Source organism: Tauraco erythrolophus, chromosome 8 (assembly GCF_009769465.1).
Source record: "Tauraco erythrolophus isolate bTauEry1 chromosome 8, bTauEry1.pri, whole genome shotgun sequence".
NCBI lineage: Eukaryota > Metazoa > Chordata > Aves > Musophagiformes > Musophagidae > Tauraco > Tauraco erythrolophus.
The window spans coordinates 26,794,575-26,819,861 of record NC_141472.1 but is presented as its reverse complement, the minus strand read 5'-3'; the positions used below and the strand labels follow the sequence as shown (position 1 = coordinate 26,819,861).

Here is a 25,287-nt window from a genome sequence, read left to right as displayed (position 1 = left end):
GCAGCAAGCCTGCCTGCCCCTGCCCGGACCACAGACTCCCCCCAGGGGGGTCCTGCAGGCACATACCCTGCCCAGAGAGCACAGACACAGAGCTGGGAAGGACCTGGTTTAAGAAACTACACAACAGCAAAGCAAACAGGTACAAACGTGGAGTGTCCAACCCAGCCCTCGCAGCTCCCGGGACATGCGCGGCCCCGGCCCACAGCCGGCAAAGGGCTCCCTGGCAGCGTGGGGGGCCTGAGCCCCGGCTCGGTGTCACAGCAGAGCCCCCGGCCATCCTCACGGCCCCTTCTTGCTGCCCGCTGGCTTCTCACTGCGGCGCTCCTTGCTCTCACCCTCGTCCCCGGCTTGCTGCTGCAGCCACATGCCGGCGTACACGCCGCCCTTCTGCAGCAGCTCCTCGTGCCTGCGGGGACAACGTGGGGTGCAGGGTCCCGCACGAGCCCCGGAGCCGGGCAGGGAGTGCCCCGGGGCAGACAGCACCAAGCCCCCTCTCTGCTCACCTGCCTCGCTCCACTATACGCCCGTCTTTGAGCACCAGGATCTGGTCTGCGCCCACCACGGTGGAGAGCCTGCGGGGAGGGGCAGGGTGTTATCCTGGCTCAGAGGGGAGAGCGCCCGGGGTGGGGGTTTGCAACGGTGCAAGGAGCCACAATCGCAGGGGCTGTCACCTCCCGGGCAGGCGGACAGGTCTGCGAGTCCCTCTGCGTGGGGCCGGTCAGCTCAGAGAGCTCAGCACCTCCTGGATCGGCCCTTTCCCCCCTCCCTACCTGTGTGCAACAACAATGGTGGTGCGGTGGGTGCAGACTTTGGCCAGGGAGGCCTGGATGTTCCTCTCGGTCTCCGTGTCAAGCGCGGACGTGGCCTGCGAGAGAGGTTATTGTGGGGAAGGGATGTGGGCAGTGCAGGCAGCTGCTGAGGCAGGGGCTGCAGGGCAAGGCAGGGTGGGGGGGACGCTGCCGTTACCTCATCCAGGAGGATGATCCTGGGACCCTTCAGGATGGTGCGTGCGATGGCGACGCGCTGCTTCTCCCCCCCGCTCAGCTTCAGCCCCCGCTCCCCCACCTGGGTATTGTATCCTGCAGGCACAAGGGCAGGAAGGTGGGGATGGGGAGTGGGGCTCTGCTGCACAGGGGGGGTCCTGCTGGGACCGTGCAGCCTCAGTCCACCTCTGCCCAGGGGCTGATTTAGCCTTGGAGAGACGGCACAGAGAGGCAAAGCGAGGCACAGGGTCGCACAGGTGTCCCCATGGGGAATGTCAACGAAGGACACCCATGAGGACAGCTACAAGGTCATGGGGGACCCCAGGATGGCAGGGGAGGGCAAGGAGGGCACTGTGGGGGTCTCACCATTGGGGAAGGAAAGGATGCGGTCATGGATGTCAGCAGCCCGGGCTGCCTCCTGCACCTCCTGGTCAGTGGCCAGGACACGTCCGTAGCGGATGTTGTTGGCGATGGTGTCGTTGAAGAGCACTGTATCCTGGGGCACCACCCCGATGTGAGCACGCAGCGATGCCTGCTTCACCTGGGGGGAGGAACAGGGAAGACTCAGCCAGACACACAAAGACCCCCCCCAAAACCCAATCCCACCCCCAGCCGTGAGCCCAACACACTGCTTGTCCATTGGGTGACTGCTCCAGGGTCCCCTCTGGACCACATGCTCAGCTGCATCTCCACCCTGCGGTGGGGCACCCCAGCCCTTCCTGGGAAGCCTTGGCCAGTCTCCAGCATTTCAGCCCAGGGGTCCCACAGTCACCGTGTTCCCAGCACAGACATCAGCCATCAAAGGGACTGTGGGGGCTCACCCCTGCCCCAAGGACACACCAGTGCCCACAGCAAGCAATGCTGCAAGGCCCAGAGGATCCGGTGTCCGTCCCCTCCCCGGTCCCTGGAGGCCTCCAGCCCTCACCTGGGTGATGTCCTGCCCATCAATGCGGATGCAGCCACCCCGCACATCGTAGAAGCGGAAGAGCAGGCGGATGATGGTGCTCTTCCCTGAGCCTGAAGGTCCCACCTGCACACGAAGGAGACACCAGAAACCTCCCACTGCTGGAGGCGAGGGGCTGGGCAGGGAAGGACCAGCCCCATTGGGGGTCTGTCCTTCCCACCCCCATACTTCCCACCTCCTCTCCCCCCATCCCACCCTTCAGCATGGAACCCACACCCAAGGTCTTGCTCTCACCAGGGCCAGGGTCTGCCCAGGCATCACAGAGAAGGAGACGTCCTGCAGGATTTCCTTCCTGGGAGAGGGAGATGGAGAGGGGCTCAGGACCACCTCCCCTGCCCCATGTCCCTGTGCAAAGCCCCATAGCTCAACTCGTCCCATCCCACCACCCTGTGTCCGCTGCCTAGTACCCATCAACATAGCTGAAGTGCACGTTCTCAAACTCGATCCGCCCGGCCTCCAAGCGCAGGTCGCTGGCATTCACTGCATCCTTCACCTGCCGGAGGGTGAGACGCGGCCTCAGAGCCAGCCTCTCCCCAGGGCAGGACCAACAGGGCCGTGCCAGGGAGTGGGGTCCGGGAAGGTGGCACTCACCTCTTGCTCCTCATGGAAGAGCTCAAACATGTTCTCCATGTCCACAAAGGAGTTCTGGATCATCCTGGAAGGGAGCAAAGACCAGAGAGAAGGGTTTGAGCAAGCACATCCCGACCCAGGTGCCTATGGGGACATGGACCCCAGGCATTCCCACAGCTCCCAACGTTACCTATAGTAAGTCCCAAACCAGTTGAGTGGCATGTAGAGCTGGATGATATAGGTACCAAAGAGGACAAAGTCCCCCACCTGGAAAGGACACGGGAGATGTGCCCGTCACCACCAGCCCCAGGGCCCCACCTCGGGCAGGGGGCTGCCCAGGCTGGCACCAGCCCTACCTGCAGCTTTTTTTCGGTGACAAAGTAGGCGCAAAGCAGGGACCCCGCCAGCAGCCCCAGGCCGATGACCAGGTTCTGGGTCTGGTTGAGGAGGCCCAGCGAGGCACTGACCTTCCACTCTGAGACCTGGAAGAGGCAAGGTCCTCTGGAAAGCTGCCACCTCCGAACCCGATCCAGGGTGAGCTCCATCCTCCCCACAGGTGCCTGTGGGGCTCAGCTCCTTCCTCCTCAACAACCCCCCCCGTACCTGGTACTTGACGATGGCATCGTTAAAGCGGTTAACCTCGTAGCTCTCCGCATTGTAGTACTTCACCTGCAGGACGCAGAGCCACGGTCAGTGCCTGGACCAGCCTCACTCAGTGCCAGGCAGTGCCCAGTGATCCCCATCGCCACCTACGGTACCGTCTCGAAATTGAGGAGTGAGTCGACAGCCCGGGACTTGGCCTCGTTGTCCTGCGTGTTCATGTCTCGCCGGTACTTGGTCCTCCACTCGGTGATGAAGATAGTCAGAGCTGCGGGCAGGAGGGGCTGCGTCAGCAGGTGCCCACAGCCCCACACCCCAGCACAGCATCCTTGCTCCCCAAACCCCTACTCACTCAGGTAGAGGCTCATACACACGAAGATGATGAGGCCGAACCAGGCGCTGAAGACCGAGGTGAAGTAAACAATGCCGATGATGATGTCCGCGATGGTGGGCATGATGCTGAAGACGATGTAGCTGGGGGGCAGGAAGGGGGATGGTACATCAGCCCTGCCCGCTGGGGCTGCCTGGCCACCCCCCGCCCACCACAAGCCCCCTCTGACCTGAGCAGGCTGTTGATGCTGCTGGTGCCCCGGTCCACGCTGCGCAGGACCTCGCCAGTGCGACGTCCCAGGTGCCAGCGCAGGGACAGCCCGTGCAGGTGGGCAAAGAGCTGCACCTGCACCTGCCGGTTGGTGAACTGCTGCACCCACACCCACAGGAAGGTGCGCAGGTTGCTCACGAAGCCGGTGGAGCCTGTGGGGCACCATGGGACGGTCAGCGGGGACTGGCACCACTGGGGCACACAGCTAGCTCAGAAAGCCCAGCTAGGAAAGGGGGATTTGGGATGGGGCCCCTGCGTTGCCCCCAACCCAGGACCAGCCCTGGTTGCTGCTCCCAAGAGAGAGCAGCAGTGATAGGGGCATAAGGGCATCCCCAGCCACCCCAGCCCTGGCACGAAGTGCTCCATGACGTCTCTCCCCAGCGCCTTGTCCTTCCCAGCAGTTCTTACCAGCACCTCCGCCCTGCAGGAACTTCAACCCCACGTAGATACAGACAGTCCAGCCCAGGGAGCGCCAGGGAACACCTTCCGTCAGCTCGTTCACTGGGGAGAGTATGGTAGAGGTCAGGGTGGATGGGCAGAAAGCATGGCTGGGTGCCCCATGGGAACCAGCCCCAGCGCTCAGCACTGGTCCCCACTCCTCTGGACCCTGGTCCTGCCAGGTCCCTGCAGCCCCCCAGGTCACTCATGACACCCCCAGCACTTGGTGAGGCCATGGGCAGCCTCCCATGCCGAGCTCCAGCCACCTCACCAATGTTCTTGTAGTAGATGGGGACGAAGACGTTGATGGCCCGCTCCACCCCCATGAGCGCCATGCAGAACAGCACCAGCCCCTGCAGCAGGCGATTGCCCGTCGGCCACATGTACGGCACCAGCAGTCGCAGCTTCCTCCGGAAATCCTTCCAGGTGGAGCCGGTCCTACTGGCATCGGGCAGAAGGGGCTGGGGGAGAGCAGAGCGAGGGATCACTGCCCTGGCACCCTGGCACAGCTGGCAACAGCCTCGGGGAACATCCCACCAAGAAAACCAGCCTCATCCTCTCAGGGTCCCCACTCAATCCTCCCAGCAGGGCCGCATCCTGCTGACAGCAGCCAGGGAGCTTGAGCAGCCCTAAACCTCACTTCTCCCCAGGCTGCTAAAAATGCTGATGCCAGGGCGGCTGTATTTCTGGTTTGTCCTCAGCTCCTCCCTGGCCATGTCCTCAAACTGCTCCAGCCCCAGGACTCACCTGGCTGTTCTCCACATCCCGCTCCTCCTCGTTGACCAGCAGCATGTAGGGCTTGGGCGGCAGCCCCGGAGCCTTCATGCCCAGGATGAAGAGCATGAATGTGCAGATGTAACGCAGCAGCCAGAAGCCAAACTGCACCTGGACAGAGAGCGGGGGGTCAGCACCACAGCCGGCCCTTGGCACTGCCCAGCTGGGCATGGGATGGGTGTGAGCTGAAAGCGGCAAGAAGCGGGGCACAGGGATGGGGTGCAGTGCAGCCAGGGGAGAGAGGACACCCCAACCAGCTCAGTGGGACCCCCTGGCTGAGCACAGCACCTTAGGCAGCACCCAGACCCCTTCCTTCCTCCCTGCCACGTCTGGCTTTGTGCCCTCCAGCTTGGAGTGTCCCTACCCTGGGGGAAGCAGGAGGGTAAAGCACTGTGAGGAGCAGGCAGACATGCCCCCGCCTCTGCACCTGGGGCTGGGCCAGGCAGAAACAGGAGCTGAGCCGATGGGAGCATGGAGAGATGAGCGATAGCTGGGCTCAGGGCGAGACACACGGCAGATGCGTGGGTGCAACCCGGGAGCATGTACACCCTGGGCATGGCAGGGCACAGCCCCCACACCCCTCCCCAGTGCCACGATGCTGCAGCCCCCCACCCAGCAAAGAGCCCTGTCCCCCTTCCCTGCCCACAGCCCCCAACCCACCTTCTGGTTGGTGTTTTCCAGCGCCCACCACCACAGTGGGCTCCTCCAGCACACCAGGGTCAGATTCTCGGCGGCGAAGGCCAGCGCCCAGAAGAGGAGGAGGACAGTGCCATGGCCCCGTGTCCGGTCATGCGTCAGCACTCGCGTGTGCTCCAGCTGCAGGAGCGCGACTGCACAGCCCCAGCTGAGGGCCCAGAGGCAGGCGTGCAGCAACATGTACCCATAGAGCCGTCCTGGCCCTCCCGCTTGCCACAGCAGCTCACCAAAGGGCTGCAGGGCCAGGAGCAGGGACAGCAGGACCTGGCCGCAGTAGAGGCGTGAGCGGGGGATGTACTTGGGCTCCATGGCACGGCCGAAGCGGACGTAGCAGGAGTACTGCAGGGCGCCCAGCAGCAGGCAGACACTCAGCAGCACAGCTGGCACCAGTGTGAAGAAGAAGCAGGGCTGGAAGCCCTGCTGGACCCAAGCCTGGGCAATGGAGCTGTTGCCTTCACAGTAGCCCCCCAGCACGGCCATCCTGGCAGGTCACTGGCTGCAGAGAGAAGAGGGGTTGGAGCAAGGTCTCAGGATGGGCTGTTGGGTACAGCTGCAAGGAAGGACCCAAGTCAAGAAGAGTGGGGCACTCATGGGGACACGGGCAAGCACTGCTGGACACGGACACACGGGACACGCAGCATGCAACACACAGGCAGCCGTGCACACAAGCAGGGCCAGCTTTGCCTGGGGGTGGGCATAAGCACCACGCCAGGATCCACTTGTGAGCCCTGGCAATGCCCTGGGCAGGGTGGGTAATGCTGCACGGGGTCCCCCAGAGCCACCTAGGCCCTTGGGGATGCACTCGGACACGGGGGGCAGCAAGAGCCGCAGGGACAGGAAGGCAGTGAGGTGCTGGGAGCAGTCCTGAACCGGGGGGAGCAAGGGGGGCAATGCAGGGGCAGGGCGAGGCGGGGCGGGTAATGCGAGAGGATGCACCGGGAAACGCCGAGTAATGCAGGGGACATGCAAGGAAGGGCGCAGGCGGGGGACACGCCGGGGCGATGCGTGGGGACACGCACGGGGAAACACACGCACAGGACGAAGGACAGGCGTGGGCGAGGCAGGGACCGTGCCAGGGCAGTGCCCGGGCGCTGCCGGCGCCACTTGGCCCCGGCACGGGCGGCCCCGGGGCGGCCGCGACCCCGCTGCCCGCGCAGCCGCCGTGCCGGCCCCGCCGCCCTGCCCGCCGCGCCGCCAGGGCCCCCGCGCCCGCTCACCTGCTCCGCGTCCGCCGGCCACGGCCCGCTCCGGGCCCCCACGCCGCCGCCAGCCGCCGCTAGCCGGGCCCCGGCGCGGCTCCGCTCCGCTCCGCCCCGCCCCGCTCCCCGCCCCCCGCGCCGGCACGGGCGGGCTCCTGCGCGCCGGCCCCGGCACCGGGACTACATCCCCGCCCGCACCGCGGCCCCGCATCCCGCGGTGTGTGCCCCCCGAGCCCCGGTGCCCAGCCTCAGGCTGCACGGACCTGCGCCCTCCACTACCCCGCCCCACAACCGCCCCTCTGCAGAGACGGGACCGGGGAGGGGTCGGTGGTGTGGGACGAAGTCCCGGACCGGGGGCCACGGGAGGGTGTCCCCGAAGCCGAGGCGCCCCGCTCCGCTTATCGCCGCCTCCAGCCCGGCCCTGCGGTGCCGAGATAGCCCTCACCGCCCCAGCCAGGGCCCCGCCGGCCTTAGAGGTCAGGCAGGACGGGGCGCTGCCTCCCAGGGATAAATATAGCCCCTGCCTCCCCCCGCGCCGCCCGGGACTGAGCTCCAGGGAGCTCCCAGCCCAGGAGGAGCAGCCGGCAGGCACCTCCTGCCAGCATCGCTGGCACCAGCTTGTCCAAATTCCTCAGTCCCCTTGCACCGTGGCCGAGTCCAGGCAGGCTGCACAGTGCCGCACAGTGAAGGGAGACTCGGAGGCGGGAAGGGATGATACAGCCCATCTTTATTAGACGGTGATACAGCTGTACAGCGAGGGAACGGGGTGGGGGGTGTGATACCGCACTCCCCGGGACCCCCATGCCCGCCCGCCCCAGGAGTTGATGAGGAAGAGTGGCTCGCCATGCACATGGGACACCGACGACACAAGCACAACATGCGGCAAGGACTCCGGCTTGCTCCTGCCCGGCCTATCCCTCCTGCCAGCCCAGGGAAAGGCCCAGACTTTCCCCCCTGCTGCAGGGCATTGCCAGCCTTCAGCCGCTCAGCTTAGACAGCAGCAGCAAGTCAGCTGGGAAACCCAGACATGGCATCCCACAGCCCCTGGGGAGGCTCCCCTCCGTGCAGGGTAGCAGCCTAGGTGCCAGGAGAAGCCAAAGGAAAGCTTGGGTTCCCAGGAAATTTGCTTTCAGTTTCCTTTCACCATGTCATGACATTCCCAAGCCAGAGCTGCTGCGGGGTCACTGCAGCTGCTCCCCTGTGGAAGGACCCCAGTGGCATCCAGGTCTGTGGACCTCCTGCCCGGCTCAGTCCTGACCCTATCTCGAGCTCTGCTTTAGCACACACCGTTTGGTCTCTCTCAGGCCCCAGAGCAGTCGCAGCTCCGGTCTGTCCCACCCCATCGCAGCCTGTCCCAAAGAGCCTGTCCCTGCATCAGCTCCCCAGCCCTGCTCGTGCCCTGGCTACCTGGGTGCATGCACCCCTGCGGTGCTGGGAGCAGCCGGCTCATCAGCACACACCCAGCCTGGGCTCAAAGGGCAGAGGGTGACAAGGCTGGCACAGGAAGACAGGTGGCCCTGGACTCCAGGGACACAGAGGAGGGCCTGCAGTGCTCAGGTAGGGCACAGAAAAAGCAAGCGGCCCCTGCCAGAGGCAAGGGGAGGGAGGGAGGGGAAAGCAAAGCCTGGCAGAGGTTAGCTGGGATACAGATCCTCACAAGCTGCCACTGGAAGAGGAGGGAGGGAAACATGAACGATGGTTGGAAGGTCTTGTCAGAATCCCAATCTCCACCACCATCACCCCAGGGCCAGGCTGGGGCTTGCTTGTCCGTTCTGGGTTCAGGTCACCCCCTCCTTGCCTGCCAGGCACGAGCCAGCTGCTTGGCATATGGTCTCCACAGCAGCTGAAGCCATGTTGCAAGCAAAAGAATGGTTTCAGGAGGGAAGAAGGAATCGGGAGGCCCCAGGAGGAACGTGAGATGCACCAAAGCCTTTGCTTAGGGAAAAGGAAAGGCCTGATACCACAGAAATGGCCCCATCAGGAGGACAGACCTGATGCACCACAGCCTGGGCATGGGGAACAGGCCTTTATAATGCCTGGGGGAAGGGAACCAATACACAGAGCACAAGACCTTCAGGGTGGGCTCCGAGGGGGCTGCGAGCACTCCTGGGTGACACCGGGCTGTCCCACCCCAGGGTCTCTTTGGCACTGCAGGAAGGCCCGCTAGCAGCCCACATCCCATGGGTGCCACGCAGCAGGGAGGATGCTGTCCTAGCCCAGAGGTATGGCACAGAGGCTGCCAGCTGGGAGGGGCATCAGGGACCCCACCGACCCTTCCTTGTGTGCAGGGGATGGGCCAGCTCCAGTGAGTCGGGGAAGAGATGCAGCATCCCCAGATCCCGGCCAGAGCTGTTCCCACCAGCTCTAGATCCCAGCCCTAACGACACCAGTAGCAGTTGGTGCCCATCCCTCTGCAGGGTGCCGGGGCAGAGGGGTGGGCGACTGTCCCACTGCTGTCCTGCTCCAGCTGAAGAGCACAACATTGGTCCTTTCTGGGAGGGCAAACATGGTCCTGGGCACCTCCTCAGGGTTGCAGGCAGGGCAGGTGTGGCGCTACAGGCTGAGATAGACCCCCCTCAACAGCTCCTGCCTTCATTTTGGAGGCAGGTCCCAGCTCCGGGTGGACATCTGGAGCTGATGCCATCTCACATTCCTTCGAACAGCAGATGCTGCCACCTCCAAACCAGTCCACACTTCCCCACTCCTAGTCTTGTCACGTCGGCCTTCACAGGCTCTGCAGCGATCCTCCGACACGGACGACACAGATGTGAACACAGACACATGTATGTACTCACACACGCATTCACCCCACAAGAGTCAGAGTGGCGTTGACTTGACACACGGCTGGACACAAGGTGCCACCGCAAAGCTGCTGACCTGGCAGTTTTGTCTTGTCGGCAATTGATGACAACAGAACGGAGCCCCGGACTATCCTGTCCACTCAGGACAGGAGAAGAATCAGGCTGATGCCACATCCTGCTGCCCAGGCGGCTCCCAGTCTGCAGCTCCCATGAGATCCCCAGTCTACAAGGCTATACCTACAAGACAGAGAGGGAATTTGGCATCTATTGGGACCAGCTACCAACACCCCAACCTGGCATCCCGAGCACACCATGCACCTCAGCCACAGCCTTCAGCCCTACCTTGTGGATCTGTGGTGGAAGCTCGTCTTCCGAGCTCTCCTCTGGCACGGGCTCTGGGTGTCTCACTGACTGCCCGTCCTCAGCCCAGCCTCCCAGAGGGAGGCGAGAAAAGTGTGATGTGGCTCTGTGTACTGTGCCCGGGTCTGCAAGAGAGGCAAGGAGGAAGATGAGCTACCTGGGGGAATGTCACTTTCCAGGAGCAGGTAAGCTGCTTGTCCCAGTCCACACAGGGCACCGGTTACAGGGCTCTGACCCAGAGCTCAGACCCCTGTCCTGGCTCCCATACCTGTGATGCCACCATATCGCCGCTGGAAGCCGGTCTGCAGCGTGGCCGTCTCCTCGGCAGGCTGCCGCGGTGAGGAAAAGGGGTAACTGGCAGAGCGAGGGATGGGGACAGGGGCACCCCGCTGAGCGTCCAGCTCCTCATGGGCACTCTCCCCACTCTCGTCACTCTCTCGCCGGTGCCAAGTGTGCCGCTCGGGCTCCAGCTGGGCGTGCTGCTTATGCAACTGCAGGCCAAAACATGAGTGAGTCAGCTGCATGGGAGAGCTCAGATGCTGGAACACACCCTCTCCCCAGCACTGTCAGCTCTCACTCACACTGGTATCCCAGTCACTCCAGACAGGGTACCCCAGTTCTGCCTGCCCTGGCCCCGCACCCCTCTGGCCAGTTCAGCTCCAGGCTGCTCACCTCGTGCATGCAGAGTGCATGGAGACTCATCTCAGTGGAGGCATACTCCGACAGGATCATGCTCTGTAGCTGACCCTCCCAGGCGCTGCTCCCCGAGCTCACGGTCCTCGCATCGGCACTGCCATGGGACACACAAGTGGTGTTTGCTGCCCAGGTGCCCCCCCCTCACCGTCCAGCCCCTCTCCACTCTAATGTTGGGCTTGCAGAGATCCGCTCCTGGGCTGGGTAAGAACAGGCCCTCTGTAGCATCTCCCCAGATGCATAAGGTGACCAGCCCTGCTGTGGCACTGCCTCTTTCCTACCAGGGTTTTCTCACCCCAGTAGTACCTACAGGAGAACATTAGAACCTCCTTTGGGGCTAGCCTAAGCACCTGGGCCTAACTCTGCTTATGAACATGTCCCTTTCTGTCCCGGGCTGCAGACAAATGTCACCGTGCACCTAAGACAACAGAACGGCAATTGGACATGGGTTTAAGGAATCTGTAAGGTGTCTGGCTGCCCCTCTCCAGCCTGCAGCTTACCCAGAGGCTGTCATGGCACTGGCACCCCGAGGCTGGGCTCCCTCTCCATCCCTTCCTGCTGTTTGGAAGCTGCTGGGAGGCTGCTGGGCAGACTGGAGCGGGGAGAAGGAACGCAGGGCCGAGGCCACTTCGGAAAGATGGCGGGAGGCCTGTCCATCCCGGCCCACGTGGAAGCCCAGTGCCGAGGAGCCCGCTATCACATTGGCAATCAGGCTGTGAGGCTGCAGAGTTGAAAGGGAGAGAAATCACTGTCCCGTGCAGACTTGGAGGGCTGATCCCCGCCAGCGACACAGGACTGAGGCACCCCAGCTCTCCCAGCCCCTCTCCCACCTTACAGGGCCCCAGGACAGCCTGCTGCCTTCTCTAGAAACCCAGCAGCAGACCCAGCTAGCGCTGATCTGTCACATTTGCGTCCCTAGACATAGCCCAAGAAACAGCAAAACTGCCCAGAGGGCCTGATTATCTGCCAGCACCCAGCAAGCGTCCCAAGAACACCCCGCGTCTCTCCCCAGCCTGGGCACCTCCGACTCCGACTGCAGGGACTGGATGGAGCTGAAGAGGGCATTTTCGGGAAGCACAGCCTGCTGAGCCAGCGCCACACTGCTGTCCCGGTGCACCCGCTCCTTCAGGAAGCTGATGAAGGCCGTGCTCTCGCGGGGCGGCTGCCACTTGGGGTTGGTGATGGCAAAGTGCATGAGGGACAGCTCCGTCTTGCCGTCCTCAGCCTGCTGGTAAATGGAGGCCTCCGTCTTTCCTGCTGACATCCACTACAGAGAACAGACAGGTTATGAGGGACAGGACCTGCTTTACACCCTCACCAGGCCTGGCCAGCAGAAGCTGGGCCAATTCTCCACACATAGCAGGGGCTGTACCAAAAGCCCCGTAGTTCAGCCCGCACAGCCTGGGGAAGAAGCAGCAAGGACAGAGTCTTCCACCTCCCCCCAGAACATGCTTCGTTGCAAGGGAACCTGAGAGATGGGAACTAGTCACAAAATACAGAGCTGAAAGCCTCGTCTTGCACTCTCCAGCTCGCAGCGGGAGTGACTACGGACAACAAAGGACTCTTCTTAAAAGCTTCTGGCCACAGAGAGCCCACCCCCTCCCTAGTTCATGGCCCTGTCACTAGGGAGTCTTTCCTGACACGTAATCTGAATTCCCAGGCACAGGAAATAGATAGATCCCCTTTCCTCCGCACTAGATTTTACATCATGGAAAACACTTCCCATCTCCCCGACGCTGCCTCTCTGCTGGGCACAAGCAGCCCAGCTTCTTTAAGTCAGTTCTCAGTGGTCACACTTTCTGAATGTCCAAATATCCCCATTCCTCTCTCCTGAGAACACATGACTCTTGGTTGGGAAGACAGGCAAGGACATGAAATAAACAAATGACAAAGCCTGGTTCAATAAATATCGGGTTAATAACCACAGCTGGGCCACAAAAGCTGCTGTGTTGGCAGCCCCAGACACTCAGCAGAGAGGCAGGTGGCTGGGGTGGGCTGTGGGCTGCCAGGAGCTGCAAGTTATGGCCTCTCATGGGTCTAGAGGACCAGACATGCTGGTGGGGAGCCCAGGCTGCTCTTCGGCCACCCATGGGACCTACCGCCGGGTGGCCATGCTGGCGCACGTCCATCTGGGCAAAAGAACAGGTGTCGCCCACACCCACCACCTCCACAGTGAAGTTGCGGAAGAAGTCAACGATGTCCAAGGACTTGGGTCGCAGGCAGATAATGAGAATCAGGGGGGTGATGATGGGACTCAGGAGCTCCTCCAGGATGAAGACCTGAGCACAGAGATGATGGGCTCAGCACAAGCTTGAGGATGCTAAAAGACTCCCAATCCCTAAGCCAGCCCCCAGCTCCATCCCTCCACCTTCTGGGGCTGGGCACCTCTGAGAAAGCTGCCTTGCTCCTCTGCCAGCCCAGGAGATGACCAGCTCTCTGGCAGCTTTTCCCTCCTGCAAGGATGTGGGCGAGTCCCTATCCCAGCCACATGCAAGCCAAGCTCACCGCTTTGTACTGGAAGAGCTGGGCAAACTCGTCCCTGGTCTCGTAGCGGTGGGCATTGCCCTGCCAGTGGTCAGGCATGTAGTGAATGTGTGCCAGGATGACTCGCAGCAGCTGCTCTGGGCAAAACACCAGGTGCTGGTCAGGGATGAAAGACCTGTAGGACAGGACAGAAAAACATCACAGCATCACACTTCAGTTCCTGGGAGATCTCATCCTGGGAGGGCAGAGTGACCTGCCCACATCACAGCTCCACCTATAGCCTTCATGCCCAAGGCAAACCTTCTTGTTAGCTCAGCCCTAGGGTGTTGTTGCTAGAGCTATATAGCAACACTCGTCATATCATACAACCACTGCACCCAAGATCACCACTACCCTTTTCTTCTGCCTGCCCCTGACTCTCCCCAGCCACGCCCTCCACTCAGGCAGATTCATGTCTCCTTGCAACCAAAGAGCATGTTGGCATGGATGGTTGTCCGCCCCACTGCTCCCCACAGTGCTGCCAGGAGCACAGGGGCAGCACAGACCCACCTCACCTGCACACTGTGATGCCCACCCCGAGCAGGGTGACCGTGGTCAGGACGTGCTCGACCGCCAGCACGTCCTCATCGTAGATAGTGAGAGCGATGAGCACAGCCAGGATGGAGCCAGCAAAGAAGGCCACATTCTTGGCCACAATGGTGAGGAGCGGGGAGATAAAGCAGTTCATGTACTTGGAAGCTGGCTTGTACCCCTTGCTAAGGCGTGAGTGCAGCTCGTGGTCCAGCTCGTTGAAGTGACGGAGGTAACAGCGGCCATAGAGAGACCAGCAGCGAGCGCCCAGGCTGCCCGGCTCCCGCTTCAGGATCTCTGTGTAGCTGAAGAAGGCGTACAGAATCTGCCAGATGAGGATGAGGGGGCAGAGGAGGAAGTTAGCAATGCCAATCCAGAGGATACGAGTGCTGAGCTTCTCAGCCAGCTCCAGGCGGTTCCCAGCCCGCTTGTACTCGGCCTTCAGGCTCCACTCATTCTCAAAGAGGGAGCCAGGCCCCCAGAAGAAGATGAGCTCAAAGTTGTACTTGAGCCCACGCGTGTAGAAGACGGTGTCTCCCAGCAGGGGCAGGCGGAAGCGGATGGGCAGCAGCGACTTGTTCACCATAGCCACCATGTAGTTCTTGAAGCGGAGGATGCGGTGGTAGATGTCCAGCTCCGTCAGCTCCTTCTTGTGGATGCAGATCTGGTGCTCCTTCTGGATCTGCACGATGCGGGCCTGCACCTCCTGCCAGGTGTAGTACGGCAGGGTGGACTGGAAGGGGGCAAGCAGCAAGGTTAGGGGCAGGATGTGCCCGGGGAGGGAGGCTGGGCTGAGCCCACCCAAACAGCAGCACCCAGTGCACGTCTCGAGGTGCTGATGAGGCACATGGAACACGAGGCACCTCCCTGCACCGCTTCAGCCTGCAGCGAGCAAACTCCATACGTTGCCCCAGTGCCCTTTACCCTTAGATTAGCGCAGATGACTCTTTCCCAGCCACTCATACGCCAGCTGCCTTGGGGGCATGAACACAGTTCCAGGCACCCGCAGGCCCTCCCAGAACTGCCATTTGGAGTCAACAGGGGAACGGATTTAAGCAGTGTCCCAGAGGGAGCCTGTGGAAAAGCTGAGCACAAACCAAGTCTCTTGGCTCCCCCCACCTTTCTCTAGACACAGCCTCTCCTCAAAGGATGCGCACACACCTTGTGATGAGTGTGCAGAGCAAGGACTCTGGACTAGGATACATGTGCAAGCCTCAAACCCCATCTTTGACACACCAATCTCCAGTGTGGTCTTCACCAACTAGGTAGCTCCGTTTCCCCCCCAGTAAACAAGGAAGATGACATTGTCCACAACCCAGGGAGGCATGAGGATGTCCTCACTTATGCCTTCTCTGTTGAAAGGCATCACAGAAAAGACCATCGCAGAAGAATAAACATATTGTGTGGCAGATGGCAGAGGCGTGTGCCAGCAGGCAAAGGCAGGGTGGGCAGAGAGGGGTTAACACGGAATAAATTGGCTGCTGGAGAAGAGGCTGAAAGGACACCTGTGTGGTTAAGGAGCAAAGGGAAGAGCGCTCAGTACAAGTGTCTTGGAGAAGCTGGCTCCAGAGAGGAATGAAGGCGAGTTGCTTATTACCACCCAGCAAACGCCTCCCACGTTCCTTAGCCGCCCAGCTACTTACCATGGGGATTTTGAGGGCATTGATGTAGAAGAGTGAATCTCCCAGTAGCAGCAAATGTTGTAGATAAATTTGACAAGTCGGTGGATCCAGAAAACCCCAGCTATTAGTAGGATGCAGATGAGGAAGCTGTTTGTCTGGATTCTGCAAGCAAGAAGAGGCAAGTAGTGGGAGACAGGCCCAGACAGGCGCCCTGAGGACCTGAGAAAGCAAGAGCAGTGGCTAACATGCCCTCCGCTACCCCTACCTTGCACTGCAGACATTTGGAGGCAGGAAGGCATCTGGCAGAGTCACCTTAATGGGTTCACTGGGATGCTGGCTGTGATTTACTGCTTTGTTGGCAAAAAGGATGTCATAATCAACGCAGCTGATGAGAAAGGTGGTGAATGCCACCACAAAGATGAACTGCCTGTGAAAAAAGGGAGTAAGCATGAACTGCCTGTGAAAAAAGGGAGTAAGCATGAGAGAATTGTCTTTCTGTCCGTCCCCCGCCCCCCCCCAAACCACAAAGCAGGCAGGATCATGCATCATGGAGATGCATTCCCACAGTCATGGTAGCAGGAAAGCTCAAGGGCACCAGTTCCTTTAAGTGGAGTGCAGGTTTGGGGCATGGAAAACCCTAACAAAGGGGAGACAGGACAACTGTAAAGGGAACCCTCCTGCCCATCCAGCTGCAGGAGCTCAGCTGTTCCCCAGCAGCTGCCACAGCCCCAGCAGAGGGGGAACCTGCGCTTACATGAGCTCAAAGATCTCTCCAATGAGCATGCAGGTGAAGCCATTCTTCTGATGCAGGTTATAGATGTGAAAGCTACAGTCAAGGAGAACAGTCTGGAGATTCCTTCCTTCTGACAAAGGATGGAGGGGCTTCTGTCCCACTGGCATCCGCAGCTCCCCAGCCAAGTCTTCCTCCACCATGCATGGAAACCCCCTCCCACCCCTACTCATCAGCAAGATGGTTCTCCACTGCAGGGAAACACACTCTGCCCAGGTAAAGCCCAGCTGGGATAAGAAGACTCGGCTCCATCCAAGTTCCTTTCTTCCCCCACCCCAACATCCAGAGGGGTGTCTGTCCCAGCACAGAGCAGAAACTCATCCTGTCCTCAGGCTACGTAAGGGTGGGTAGGACAGGACAACAGAAAGACTGGCAAAAATGCACTTAACGCCCCCAGCACCTGTGACTAGTACCCCCTGCTCCCAACTCCTGGCAATGTGGTTAGCATACCCATTTTATAAGACAAGCAGCCATTCTCTGTGACTGAGTGAGTCACCTATTAGTTCTCTTTCCCTCATTACCAAACCCTGAAGGTCCTGTGAACCAAGCAGATTGCTTCACAATCCAAACAGATTTCCTCTTCCGCTCCCTACTGGCCTCAAGATTCCCAGGCACCAGACCACTTACTCTCTTCCTTGCTGGCCTTGAAGGTCCCAGGCACCCAGCCAACCCAGTGGCGGAGGTGACTCCACCACAGAACAGGAAAGCGTAACAGCACACAGAGCACTGTCCATGAAATCAAGAAGTTACATGTCCAAGTGGGAACTGCTGCAGGACAGCAAGACCAAGACCCAGGATGCCCCAGTGGCCAGGGACGCCCCCATTGTCATCTGCTTCCTTCAAGGACTGAGCGAGTGACTCATATTCTTTTGCATGATTTTCAAATCTAGATTACGATTGTCTTGCTGATACAGCAAACCACATATTAAGATCTGACCCGATCTGCAGAGATTCCAGGTGACTAGAAACCCTAAGCTAAGCAGTGCTATGAAATCGGTACTGTGCTACTTATAAAACTGTACTACGCTGATTCTGCTTACAGAAATCCTGTGCTATTCTGATTACAAATTCTATGCTAATCATAAAGTCCTGTTAAGGAAATAAAGCTTTACTTGTAACTACAACTCAGTGCTGTCATCACTCTGCCAGGGATCCCTAAAAGAACCTGTCTGTCCCCTCAGTGTCCGGGACAGCACCCCACAGGCACAAAGGTTCTGCATCCCCCAGCCCCTCTGCAGCTGTGTGGTGTCCTACGGGAAGGGGCAGACGCTGCCCCAGTTTCGAGTTACACCGAAGCCAGTGTTTCCACCAGCACTGAGCGCCCAGGAGGCAGTGGGGTGCCTCCTGCCCGAACCCCACGCTACAAAAGGATATGCGAGAGAAGAAGAGGTCCAGGTTCTCGATGTGATGCCATGGAGCTGAAAGATGAGAAGCGCGGGGTGAGGAGCCCTCCAGCACACCCTGCCTTCCCGCGGGTGGGGCACAACCCCAGCTCTTCCCCTTGTCCCGGGCTCCCCGAGGCCCCAAACTGGCCCCACAGCCCCCGTCCCCGGCTCCCCTCGGTGCCCAGCCTCTCCCCTCGGTCCGCGGCTGCTTCCGCTGTCCCCAGCCGCCCGGACCAGCCTGGATACGCCCGCGGCAGCCCGGACACCGCCGGCCCCCGAGGCCTCTGCCGCCTCACGTTTCCCCACCCCGCTCCCCGGTTGCCCTCAGGCTCAGGCCGCCGTCCCCCCGCCGCCAGCGGCCAGGCCTCAACCCCCCGGTGCCGGTGCCGGTGCCGCCGCTCACACTTGGCGCCCTCGGGGACGTGGACGAGCAGGTCGCCGCCGCCGGGGGGGGACTCGGTGGAGGAGCTCTCCAGGCGCTGGTACTGCGTCTCGAAGAGGGCCATGGCGGCGCCCCCCCGCCGGCGCCGCCGCCACCGGCCCCGGCCCCGGCCCCGGCCCCGGCCCCGGCCCCGGCCCCGGCCCGCTCGGCCCCCGCCCCGCCCGCCCCGCGACTGGCGGCCGCGACGCCCAATGGCAGCCGCGGGGCGGGACGGGCGCCTGCCAACGGGAAGGCGGGAGGCGGGGCTAAGCCTGGCGCCGGCCCGCAGGCGGGGAGGATGTGACGTGCGGCAGCTAAGGAGCGCTTCCGGGCCGGGGCGGCAGCGGCCGCACGTGAGTGACGGGGCGCGCGTCCCCGTTACCGGCGGAGGGGGGAGATCGCGGGGGCGTTCGCTCCGAGGGGCGGGGTCACGGCGGTAACGGCCCGCGGGGACTGACGGCGTGGGGGCATCCTGATGGCAGCGGCCGCGGGCGGGTCCCGGCCGCAAGGAGGGCTCGGGCAGGGGGAGAGGGGCGGGCGCCCCCCGGGATCCCGAGGCGGGCGGGGAGAGGGACCCGGGGCGGGGCGGGGGCGCGTCTGCTCACCCGCGGGTGGCTCCCGCCGTCCGCGGGGCCGGGCCCGTCGCTCAGGCGCGGTACCTTCTGCTGGGAGTAGGCGCGATGCCGGCCCCGGAGAGCCGGTCGGTGTTCGAGGCCGCCCAAGACGCCGTCCTCCTCCGCGGGCTGACCCTTGTCGCTGGAGTCGCTGCGGACGCGCGGGCCGCCGAGCCGGCAGCTGTGAGCCACGGTGCGTGGGGCGCGGCGGGGGCGGCGGGAGGGGAGAGCCTGGCCAAGCTCGTGTCCGCCAGCCCCCAGCGGTGAAGGAGTTCCGTCCCCAGCACAGCTCGGGTGGTCGCCCTGGTGCTTGTCCGCGGGAGCTGCCTGGTGGGTGGGTAAATGGGCTTTCCTCGGTGTCACCCCAAGGTCCCGAAGCTTCTCGTACAGCCATAGGGCTCTTTGGGTGGCTGAGAAGAGACCCAGGAGGCCCTGCTCCTTGCAGTGCAGCCTCATGAGCCACCTGTGCACAGCCCTTCCTTCTTCTTCCAGAGAAACCCACAGCCACCAGCAGCGAACAGAAGTCCTGTGGGGTCCCTGAGGTGCCGGAGCGGATGTGCTGCTTGACCTGCGGGCAGGAGTTCAGCAGCCGGGAGGAACAGGTGCATGGTGCCAAGCAGCCAGTGTGAGATGGGAGTGGGGCTGGCATGCCTGGCGGGGTCCTGCTGGGGAGGCTCAACCCCAGCACGACGCAGCCCAGCACCGGCTGCTTCCTGGATCTCTGCTGCTTGTGTCCGTTTGGGATCTGGCACTCAGACCCTGTATATTATCACGTGTCATTTACTGGATGTAAATGGTACATGCAGGACAGGCCTGTGCCTGTTCAGGTTAAAGTTACCTGGTGAACTTATTAATGTACCATGATCTTCCAGTCAGGATCACTGCAGGATCCCAGCATCAGTTTAGCCCTCAGAGTCTGTCACCTTAGGCCTTTTGATGGTGGGAGTTTTCATGGACCACCAACACCGTGCTAGCTCATACCTCCTTCCTCCACAGATGGAGCACTACCGTCTCGACTGGCACCGCTTCAACCTGAAGCAGCGACTCCTGGGGCACCAGACGCTGCCCGTAGAAGTATTTGAGGAGAAGACCCGTACAGGTGAGGAATGGGGCTGCCCCCAGCAAAGCCCAGAGGCTGCCAGCAGCCTCACTGGGGCTGTTCCATGCAGGGATGAAGCCCCTGGCTTTCTCTGCCAGCTCAGGGTCCCTTATTTTACCTCTGTGGGGTCTTCTGGGGGTCCAGCGTTGCTCCTTAGCCCTGCTGACTTGTTATGGGGAGAAGAGGGTGTTCTACCTGAGCCCCTGCCTAGACATACCTGGGGGTCCAGAGCTACAAACCCTTATCTCCCCAGCCCATAGGCCCCTTGTGATACGTAGAGTATTGGGCAGGACATTTCTGGGGTCGTAGGCTAGCCCTTGCGGTGACCTGCAAAGTTTTGGGGAGGCTGTTGGTTCTTTGACCTGCTCCACTGCTTCATTTTCTTTCTCTTGCAGGTGATGTTTCCAGCATCTCTGGGTCCGATTCGGAGAGCTCTGATACAAGCAGTGAGTCGGAATTGTTGCCCCCTGCCAGCGATAGCCCCGGGACCCCCCAGACCCTCCGTTCCCACAAAGTGCTGCTCCGCAATGCAAAGGGCCAGCTCATCTCTGCCTACCGCTGCGTGCTGGGCACCGGGAAGGCAAGTTACATCCCATCTTGTTGGGAGAGGGACCCCAGAGAAGGTGGATGGCACTGGACTATAGACATCTGTCTTACGGTGCCTCATGTCTCATGATGGGAAGAGTGGTCTCTGGTGCCAGGTCAGAGCCTCACGGTAGATGGTCACCTGGTTTTTGGCTCTGGCATGCTCCCAGAAACCTGCTTCTTGTGCCAGCAGAGGGGCTGGTCTCTGTCCTGGGAGACAGCAAGAGGTAACGAGGTGATCCCATGGGTGCTAGCAAGGGTGTTTGTCTATCAGAGTGGCATCGAGGAGCCAGCAGATCTGACAGCATCACTGCAGAGCCTTGGTGCGAGCACGTGCTGGGTTGTGCTGATGATGGGTGGTGGGCACTTCGCAGGAGCTGTGTTCCGGGGGTGAGTATATGGGGACAGAGCTGGGGTTGCCCCTCTGGGCAGGGTCAAGTGGGGCTAGGTTTGGATGGCCATCTCCTCTCTACTCCTCCATCACAGTGCTTACCACACCCTGGGCACCCGCAGCTCCTCGTCTTTGCTCGAGAGCTGGTTAAGCCCTGTCACATTGCAAGAGAAGTATTAATCTTTAGGGCCTCAGGGGCAAGACACAAGCCCTCCGGGGTCCCAGGAGCATCAGCTCACCTCTTCTCCGTGCGTGGGGCCATGTAGCTTATGCCTGCCCCTCTGCATAGCCCCCAGATGCAGGAGCACAAGACCTTCCACCGCTACACAGTGCGAGCCCGGCGGGGCACAGCCCAGGGGCTACGAGACGCCCAGACCCCAGGGTCAGCACCCAGGTCGGCTGGAGCCTCCCTGCGGCGTTACAACGAGGCCGCGCTGCTCAAGGTAAGGATGTACCACAGCACTGGGCTCTCGGCAGGGTGACATGGTTGTGGCTGGCTCTGTGAGGTGGTACCACACTGCTGCTGGAGGGCATGGGTGGGGTTTGAGCTCTGGAAGGGGGTCAGGGCCCGATTGAACCTGCTCTGTCCCAGGTCTGTGCTTGCTCCAGAGCTACCTGTGCCCACACGGTGTGTGCTCAGGACCCCATAGTGCCTCCCCTTCCTCCCCAGGATATTCAGGACCTGCTGGCAGCCTGGGCCCAGCACCTGAATGAAGCTCAGCGCATCTTCCTCCGGGCCCCACGCCATAACCAGGCGCTGCTCTTTGGTGGCAGGAACCCACCCCTGACCCGGGGCGATCCCCGCATCTGCCACATTCCCCTCAGCACCCGCAGGGCCACCCTGCGAGAGGTGCTGCGAGTCCACACCACACTGGCCAGCTTGCAGGTGTATGGTAAGTTGGCCCAGCCCAGTGCCTGTGGGTCAGAGCAAGTGGGGTGACGTCCCCTGTGTAATCCTGTAGGGATGCTGCCGCATGGGGTTGAGGTGTCAGCTCTCCAGCCCTCAGTTCCTGGAGACATGGGGTGCTCCCTGCCCCCAGGCAATGACAGTAGCACCCTTGCTGCCCAGGAAAGGACACACCCCTGGAGGACATCACTGGGTCCCCCCGGAAGGGCTGGCAGAAAAGGCAGCGGAAGGCAGAGATGGATCCCCCACAGGAGGACACGAGCGGTGAGTTGAGCCATGGAGCAAGCAGAGGGATCTGATGTTATGACGCAGGCTCTGTGACAGGTCCTGGAAATACAGTGGGGATCTGTGAGTGTGGCCTCGTGCTGGCCAGGAAAAGGGCAGGGTGTGCTTGGCTGAGAGCCCCGAGTGATTCATGCTCTGTGTGGGACCTCAGCCACTGTCTTATCACCCCCCTCAGCCCCAGGGGAGGATGACGAAGAGGAGAAGGAAATCCCTGCAGGGGAACTGGAGACTGTGGAAGTGACACTGGGGACCTTGGACCTCCGGGAGTTCGAAGTGATGCCCAAGCGAAACCGCAAAAGGAGGAAGAAGAGGGACAAGAAGGTGGAGAAAGGTGACGGAGAAGAACTGGCTGGGGACAGAGTAGGAAGGCATTGGGATAGCACTGCCATGGCTGGGCTGCAGGCTGGCCCTTAACCTCTTCCTCATCATGTGCTCCCTGTGCAGGGCCCCATGCCAAAGAGACGGGGTGCCCTGGTACCCAGAGTGGGCAGCCTGGCCTGGAGCTGGTGGCAGAGCTGCAGAAGGAGGCTGAGGCTGAGCCCCTTCCCTGGGGCGATGGAGGTAAGTGGGGTCAGGAGCTGGGCCAGGTGGGTGCCTGCCTCATTTGCTGGTGGCTTTGCAGTGGGGTGAAGAGCACATTGTCATGAAGCTGGGTGTGGGATAGCTGTAGTGCAGCCACATGCCTTTGAGTGAGCCGTGTGTGCGGAGCAGTAGCTCTGCAGCAGGGAGGGGGAGGGCAGGCAGCACCTGGCCAAGCCAGGTGTGTTGGCGGGGGGTTCGAGAGGGTCTCGTCTCAGGAGGGGGCTCAGCTGCTGCTAGCAGTGCCCAGCAGTACCATGGTACATTGTCACAGACTCTGAAGGTGCTGGAGATCCTGCAGTGCCCAAATCCAGCTAGCGGGATGATACTTTAGCTGCACCCTGTCAGTTTCCTGATCAGATCACAGCACCACTCTGCCCAAGGAGCCACCAGACTCCCTTCTGTTCTTCCCTCATAGGAGACCCTCAGACCCAGCTCCGTGATGCCCTGTTCACTGCCTGCAAAACGGGGGATGTGGGGACGCTGCGGCACCTCCTGGGTGTGCCAGAGAGCAGGGGCCTGCCAGGGGACCAAGAGGACAGTGAAGGCACACAGCCCCAGGATATGGCCTGCTCCCTCCTCAACCAGCCCATGGATGAGCGTGGCTGCACCCTGCTTCATGTGGCAGCACGTGCGGGGAAGGCTGAGGCCGTGTGCCTGCTGCTGGAGGCGGGGGCGGACCCTGCCCTCAGGTACGGCCACAGGATGCCCAACAGTTGAACAGCACTGCTCCTGCTGTGGGAGCCCAGCAACTCGCTCCTGTCCCAGCCACAGGAGACTGGTGCCAGCCTTGTCCTGGGATGGCCAGGGATGGTCTCTCCCAGCTGGAATGTCTGGGTTTGTTATGGGAAGCCTAGGAGCTGAACCGCCATTCTCTTTACCTGCCTGGTCTGGCACAGCGGCTGACAAGCACTGCCCTGAAGTGCTCCCGGGTTTATTGGTAGGCAGTTCAGAGGGCAGGGATGAGACCACCCTTGGCAGGGTGTTTGAGATGCAAGAAGGGGAGGATTTGGGGGATTTTGATGTAGGGATAAGCAACTTTCCCCTCTTTGGCTGTGATACCCTGACCTGCGGTACCTTTTGCATATCTTTGGGTAGTCAGTGGGCTCACAGCCTAGTGGGACAGAGGCAGTAAGATGTCAGGGTGAGCTGTCTTCCTTGTCTTGCAGGGACAGTCAGGACAGGACCCCCTACTGTGTCTCTGCTGACAAACTGACCCGCAACACCTTCCGCAAGTTCATGGTGGACTATCCAGACAAGTACGACTACAGCCGTGCCAAGGTGGGTGCCTGCCCTCTGCCCATGCCTTCTGAGGGCTGGAGGACCCCAGAGCAAAGCACTCCTTGCCCGCTTGTGCCGTTGCCCCTCACTCAGTGGGAGATGCTGACTGCCCTCTGCCTCCAGGTGCCAGGGCCTCTGACGCAGGAGATGGAGGCCAAGAAGCTGGAGAAGAAGCGGGCACAGAAAGCCCAGCGGAAGCAGCGGGAACAGGCACAGCGGGAGGAGCGGCAGCGCTGGGAGCAGGAGCAGGAAGAGAAGCAGCGGTTCGCAGCCCTGTCCGACAGGGAGAAGGTGAGGCCGTGCATGGGGAAGGGAATCCAGCCCAGCTGGGACAGTGGGCTCTGGGCACAGTAGCTCCCAGGGACTGAGGGTGCTGAGCTGTCTCTCTGCTTCCCAGAGGGCCCTGGCTGCCGAGCGGAGGCTGGCTGCGCAGCTGCAGGACGTCGGCACAACTCCTGCCAACATCAGGTAACAGCCCCGGCAGCATGGCTCCGCAGACAAACTCTCCCGCGTGAGCACAGCTGTTCCCTGCCCTTCTTGCTCCAGTTTTCATTTCCAGTCTAAAGCTATTCCTGTCCACTCGATTCCCAGCAGTGCCTGTCTAAAAGCGCTCTCTCTCTCTCTTCCCCTGCCCCTCGGAAATATTTTGGAAAGCACAACTTGGTCTATTTGCAGCCAGATTTCTGGCAAGCTAATCCCCCCAGCCACTCCTGTGCCCCTGACTCTGCATCCCACGTCCTTTTCCTGTGCCACCGCACAGGCTTGTGGGCAGCCAGCCCTGCCCGTGCTGATCTGGGTGAGCCTTGGAGGACTGAAGAAGGCCCAGCTGCCTCATGCTGTTGCTGTCTCATATCACAGCTCAGGCAGTGACTCCTCTCTGCTCCTCTAACCCTCTTGGCAAGTGTCCCCTTCGCTCAGGGCCACCTCTGCTCTTTTCTGCAGCCGCTGCTGGCATTGTGGAGAGTCCCTGCTGGGCCGGATCCCTTTCCATTACCTCGACTTCTCCTTCTGCTCCACGTCCTGCCTGCAAACTCACCGCCGGGCCTGGGCTGGCCACACGTAAGGCTGGGGACTGCTGCCACCTACCATGGACCAATGGGGTAGAGACATGGCTGAGCACTGGCTGTGCAGCCAGGGGGAGAGCCTGTGGAGCAGCGCTTGTCAGAGGGACTGAGCTGGCCATGTCACTCTTGGGAGCAACTCTGGCAGGGCTCGGGGCAAGAATGTCGCTCTGGATGGTGACTCTGGGGACATTACAACTCGGAGGTCCCTACGTACTACTGTGATGGGCCAGGACTGCTCCATGACCCAGCTCCAGCTGGGGGAGTCTTGCTGCTGGCTTTTCTCATGACTACCTCAGGCTTCTGCCTGTGGTGGTGGGACAGATCCTGATATATCCAGACCTTGCAGCCCTGAGCTACCTGCAGTCATGGCTGTGGTCACCCTCTGGGCTGTGCTTTGCCCTCTTCTCTCCTGGATGCCATCAGTGTCTCAGCCGTATCATGTTAGCAGCTTTCTTCTCTGCCTGCATTGTCAATAAAGAGGTGCCTTGTGCCCCTAGGTGTGGGGAGCGTCAGCGTGAACACTGGAACTAT

The 25,287-nt window shown here is 61.3% G+C and overlaps 3 protein-coding genes across 4 annotated transcripts; 1 reads left to right on the top strand and 2 right to left on the bottom strand.

Moving 5' to 3' along the window:
- Window positions 1–139: 139 nt before the first annotated feature.
- On the bottom strand, window positions 140–6,881 carry ABCB6 (ATP binding cassette subfamily B member 6 (LAN blood group)). The gene is made up of 20 exons (XM_086615393.1): window positions 6,844–6,881; window positions 5,591–6,122; window positions 4,904–5,041; window positions 4,428–4,617; window positions 4,127–4,219; window positions 3,678–3,870; window positions 3,470–3,591; window positions 3,276–3,385; window positions 3,121–3,186; window positions 2,874–2,999; window positions 2,708–2,784; window positions 2,539–2,602; window positions 2,355–2,440; window positions 2,182–2,239; window positions 1,909–2,013; window positions 1,350–1,524; window positions 967–1,079; window positions 771–865; window positions 504–572; window positions 140–406 (listed from the first exon to the last, which is right to left on the bottom strand). Exons 2-20 carry the CDS (start codon window positions 6,104–6,106, stop codon window positions 280–282), a joined length of 2,523 nt encoding a protein of 840 aa, XP_086471519.1. The 5' UTR covers window positions 6,107–6,122; window positions 6,844–6,881; the 3' UTR covers window positions 140–279.
- Window positions 6,882–9,611: 2,730 nt separating this feature from the next.
- On the bottom strand, window positions 9,612–18,036 carry ATG9A (autophagy related 9A). The gene is given in 15 exon segments (XM_086615737.1): window positions 9,612–9,863; window positions 9,969–10,111; window positions 10,255–10,477; window positions 10,659–10,776; window positions 11,180–11,400; window positions 11,701–11,946; window positions 12,779–12,958; window positions 13,185–13,338; window positions 13,718–14,466; window positions 15,377–15,408; window positions 15,411–15,517; window positions 15,621–15,782; window positions 16,110–16,174; window positions 17,520–17,563; window positions 17,934–18,036. Coding segments are annotated over 15 exon segments (2,553 nt in total). The 3' UTR covers window positions 9,612–9,857.
- A 595-nt stretch (window positions 18,037–18,631) lies between these two features.
- On the top strand, window positions 18,632–25,252 carry ANKZF1 (ankyrin repeat and zinc finger peptidyl tRNA hydrolase 1). Of its 2 annotated transcripts, none has more exons than XM_086615672.1 (15): window positions 18,632–18,758; window positions 19,058–19,167; window positions 19,562–19,664; window positions 20,060–20,244; window positions 20,524–20,639; window positions 20,930–21,083; window positions 21,311–21,533; window positions 21,710–21,811; window positions 22,008–22,163; window positions 22,277–22,393; window positions 22,830–23,103; window positions 23,581–23,692; window positions 23,816–23,983; window positions 24,090–24,160; window positions 24,635–25,252. In XM_086615672.1, exons 1-15 carry the CDS (start codon window positions 18,632–18,634, stop codon window positions 24,753–24,755), a joined length of 2,139 nt encoding a protein of 712 aa, XP_086471798.1. In that variant the 3' UTR covers window positions 24,756–25,252. The 2 variants fall into 2 exon arrangements, with proteins under 2 accessions (XP_086471798.1, XP_086471797.1); XM_086615671.1 differs by having other exon boundaries at window positions 21,984–22,163.
- Window positions 25,253–25,287: the final 35 nt, after the last annotated feature.

Bases quoted from the DNA above. Each gene is read 5' to 3' on its own strand.
- ABCB6 (XM_086615393.1), bottom strand. From the start codon at position 6,106: ATGGCCGTGCTGGGGGGCTACTGTGAAGGCAACAGCTCCATTGCCCAG. The intron at 2,240-2,354 runs GTACTAGGCAGC...TCCCTCTCCCAG, and splicing joins CACTTCAGCTATGTTGATGG to GAAGGAAATCCTGCAGGACG. The intron at 1,525-1,908 runs GTGAGGGCTGGA...TCCTCCCCCCAG, and splicing joins ATGGGCAGGACATCACCCAG to GTGAAGCAGGCATCGCTGCG.
- ANKZF1 (XM_086615671.1), top strand. From the start codon at position 18,632: ATGCCGGCCCCGGAGAGCCGGTCGGTGTTCGAGGCCGCCCAAGACGCC. The intron at 20,245-20,523 runs GCAAGTTACATC...TTTGTCTATCAG, and splicing joins GCGTGCTGGGCACCGGGAAG to AGTGGCATCGAGGAGCCAGC. The intron at 23,984-24,089 runs GTGAGGCCGTGC...TCTGCTTCCCAG, and splicing joins CCCTGTCCGACAGGGAGAAG to AGGGCCCTGGCTGCCGAGCG.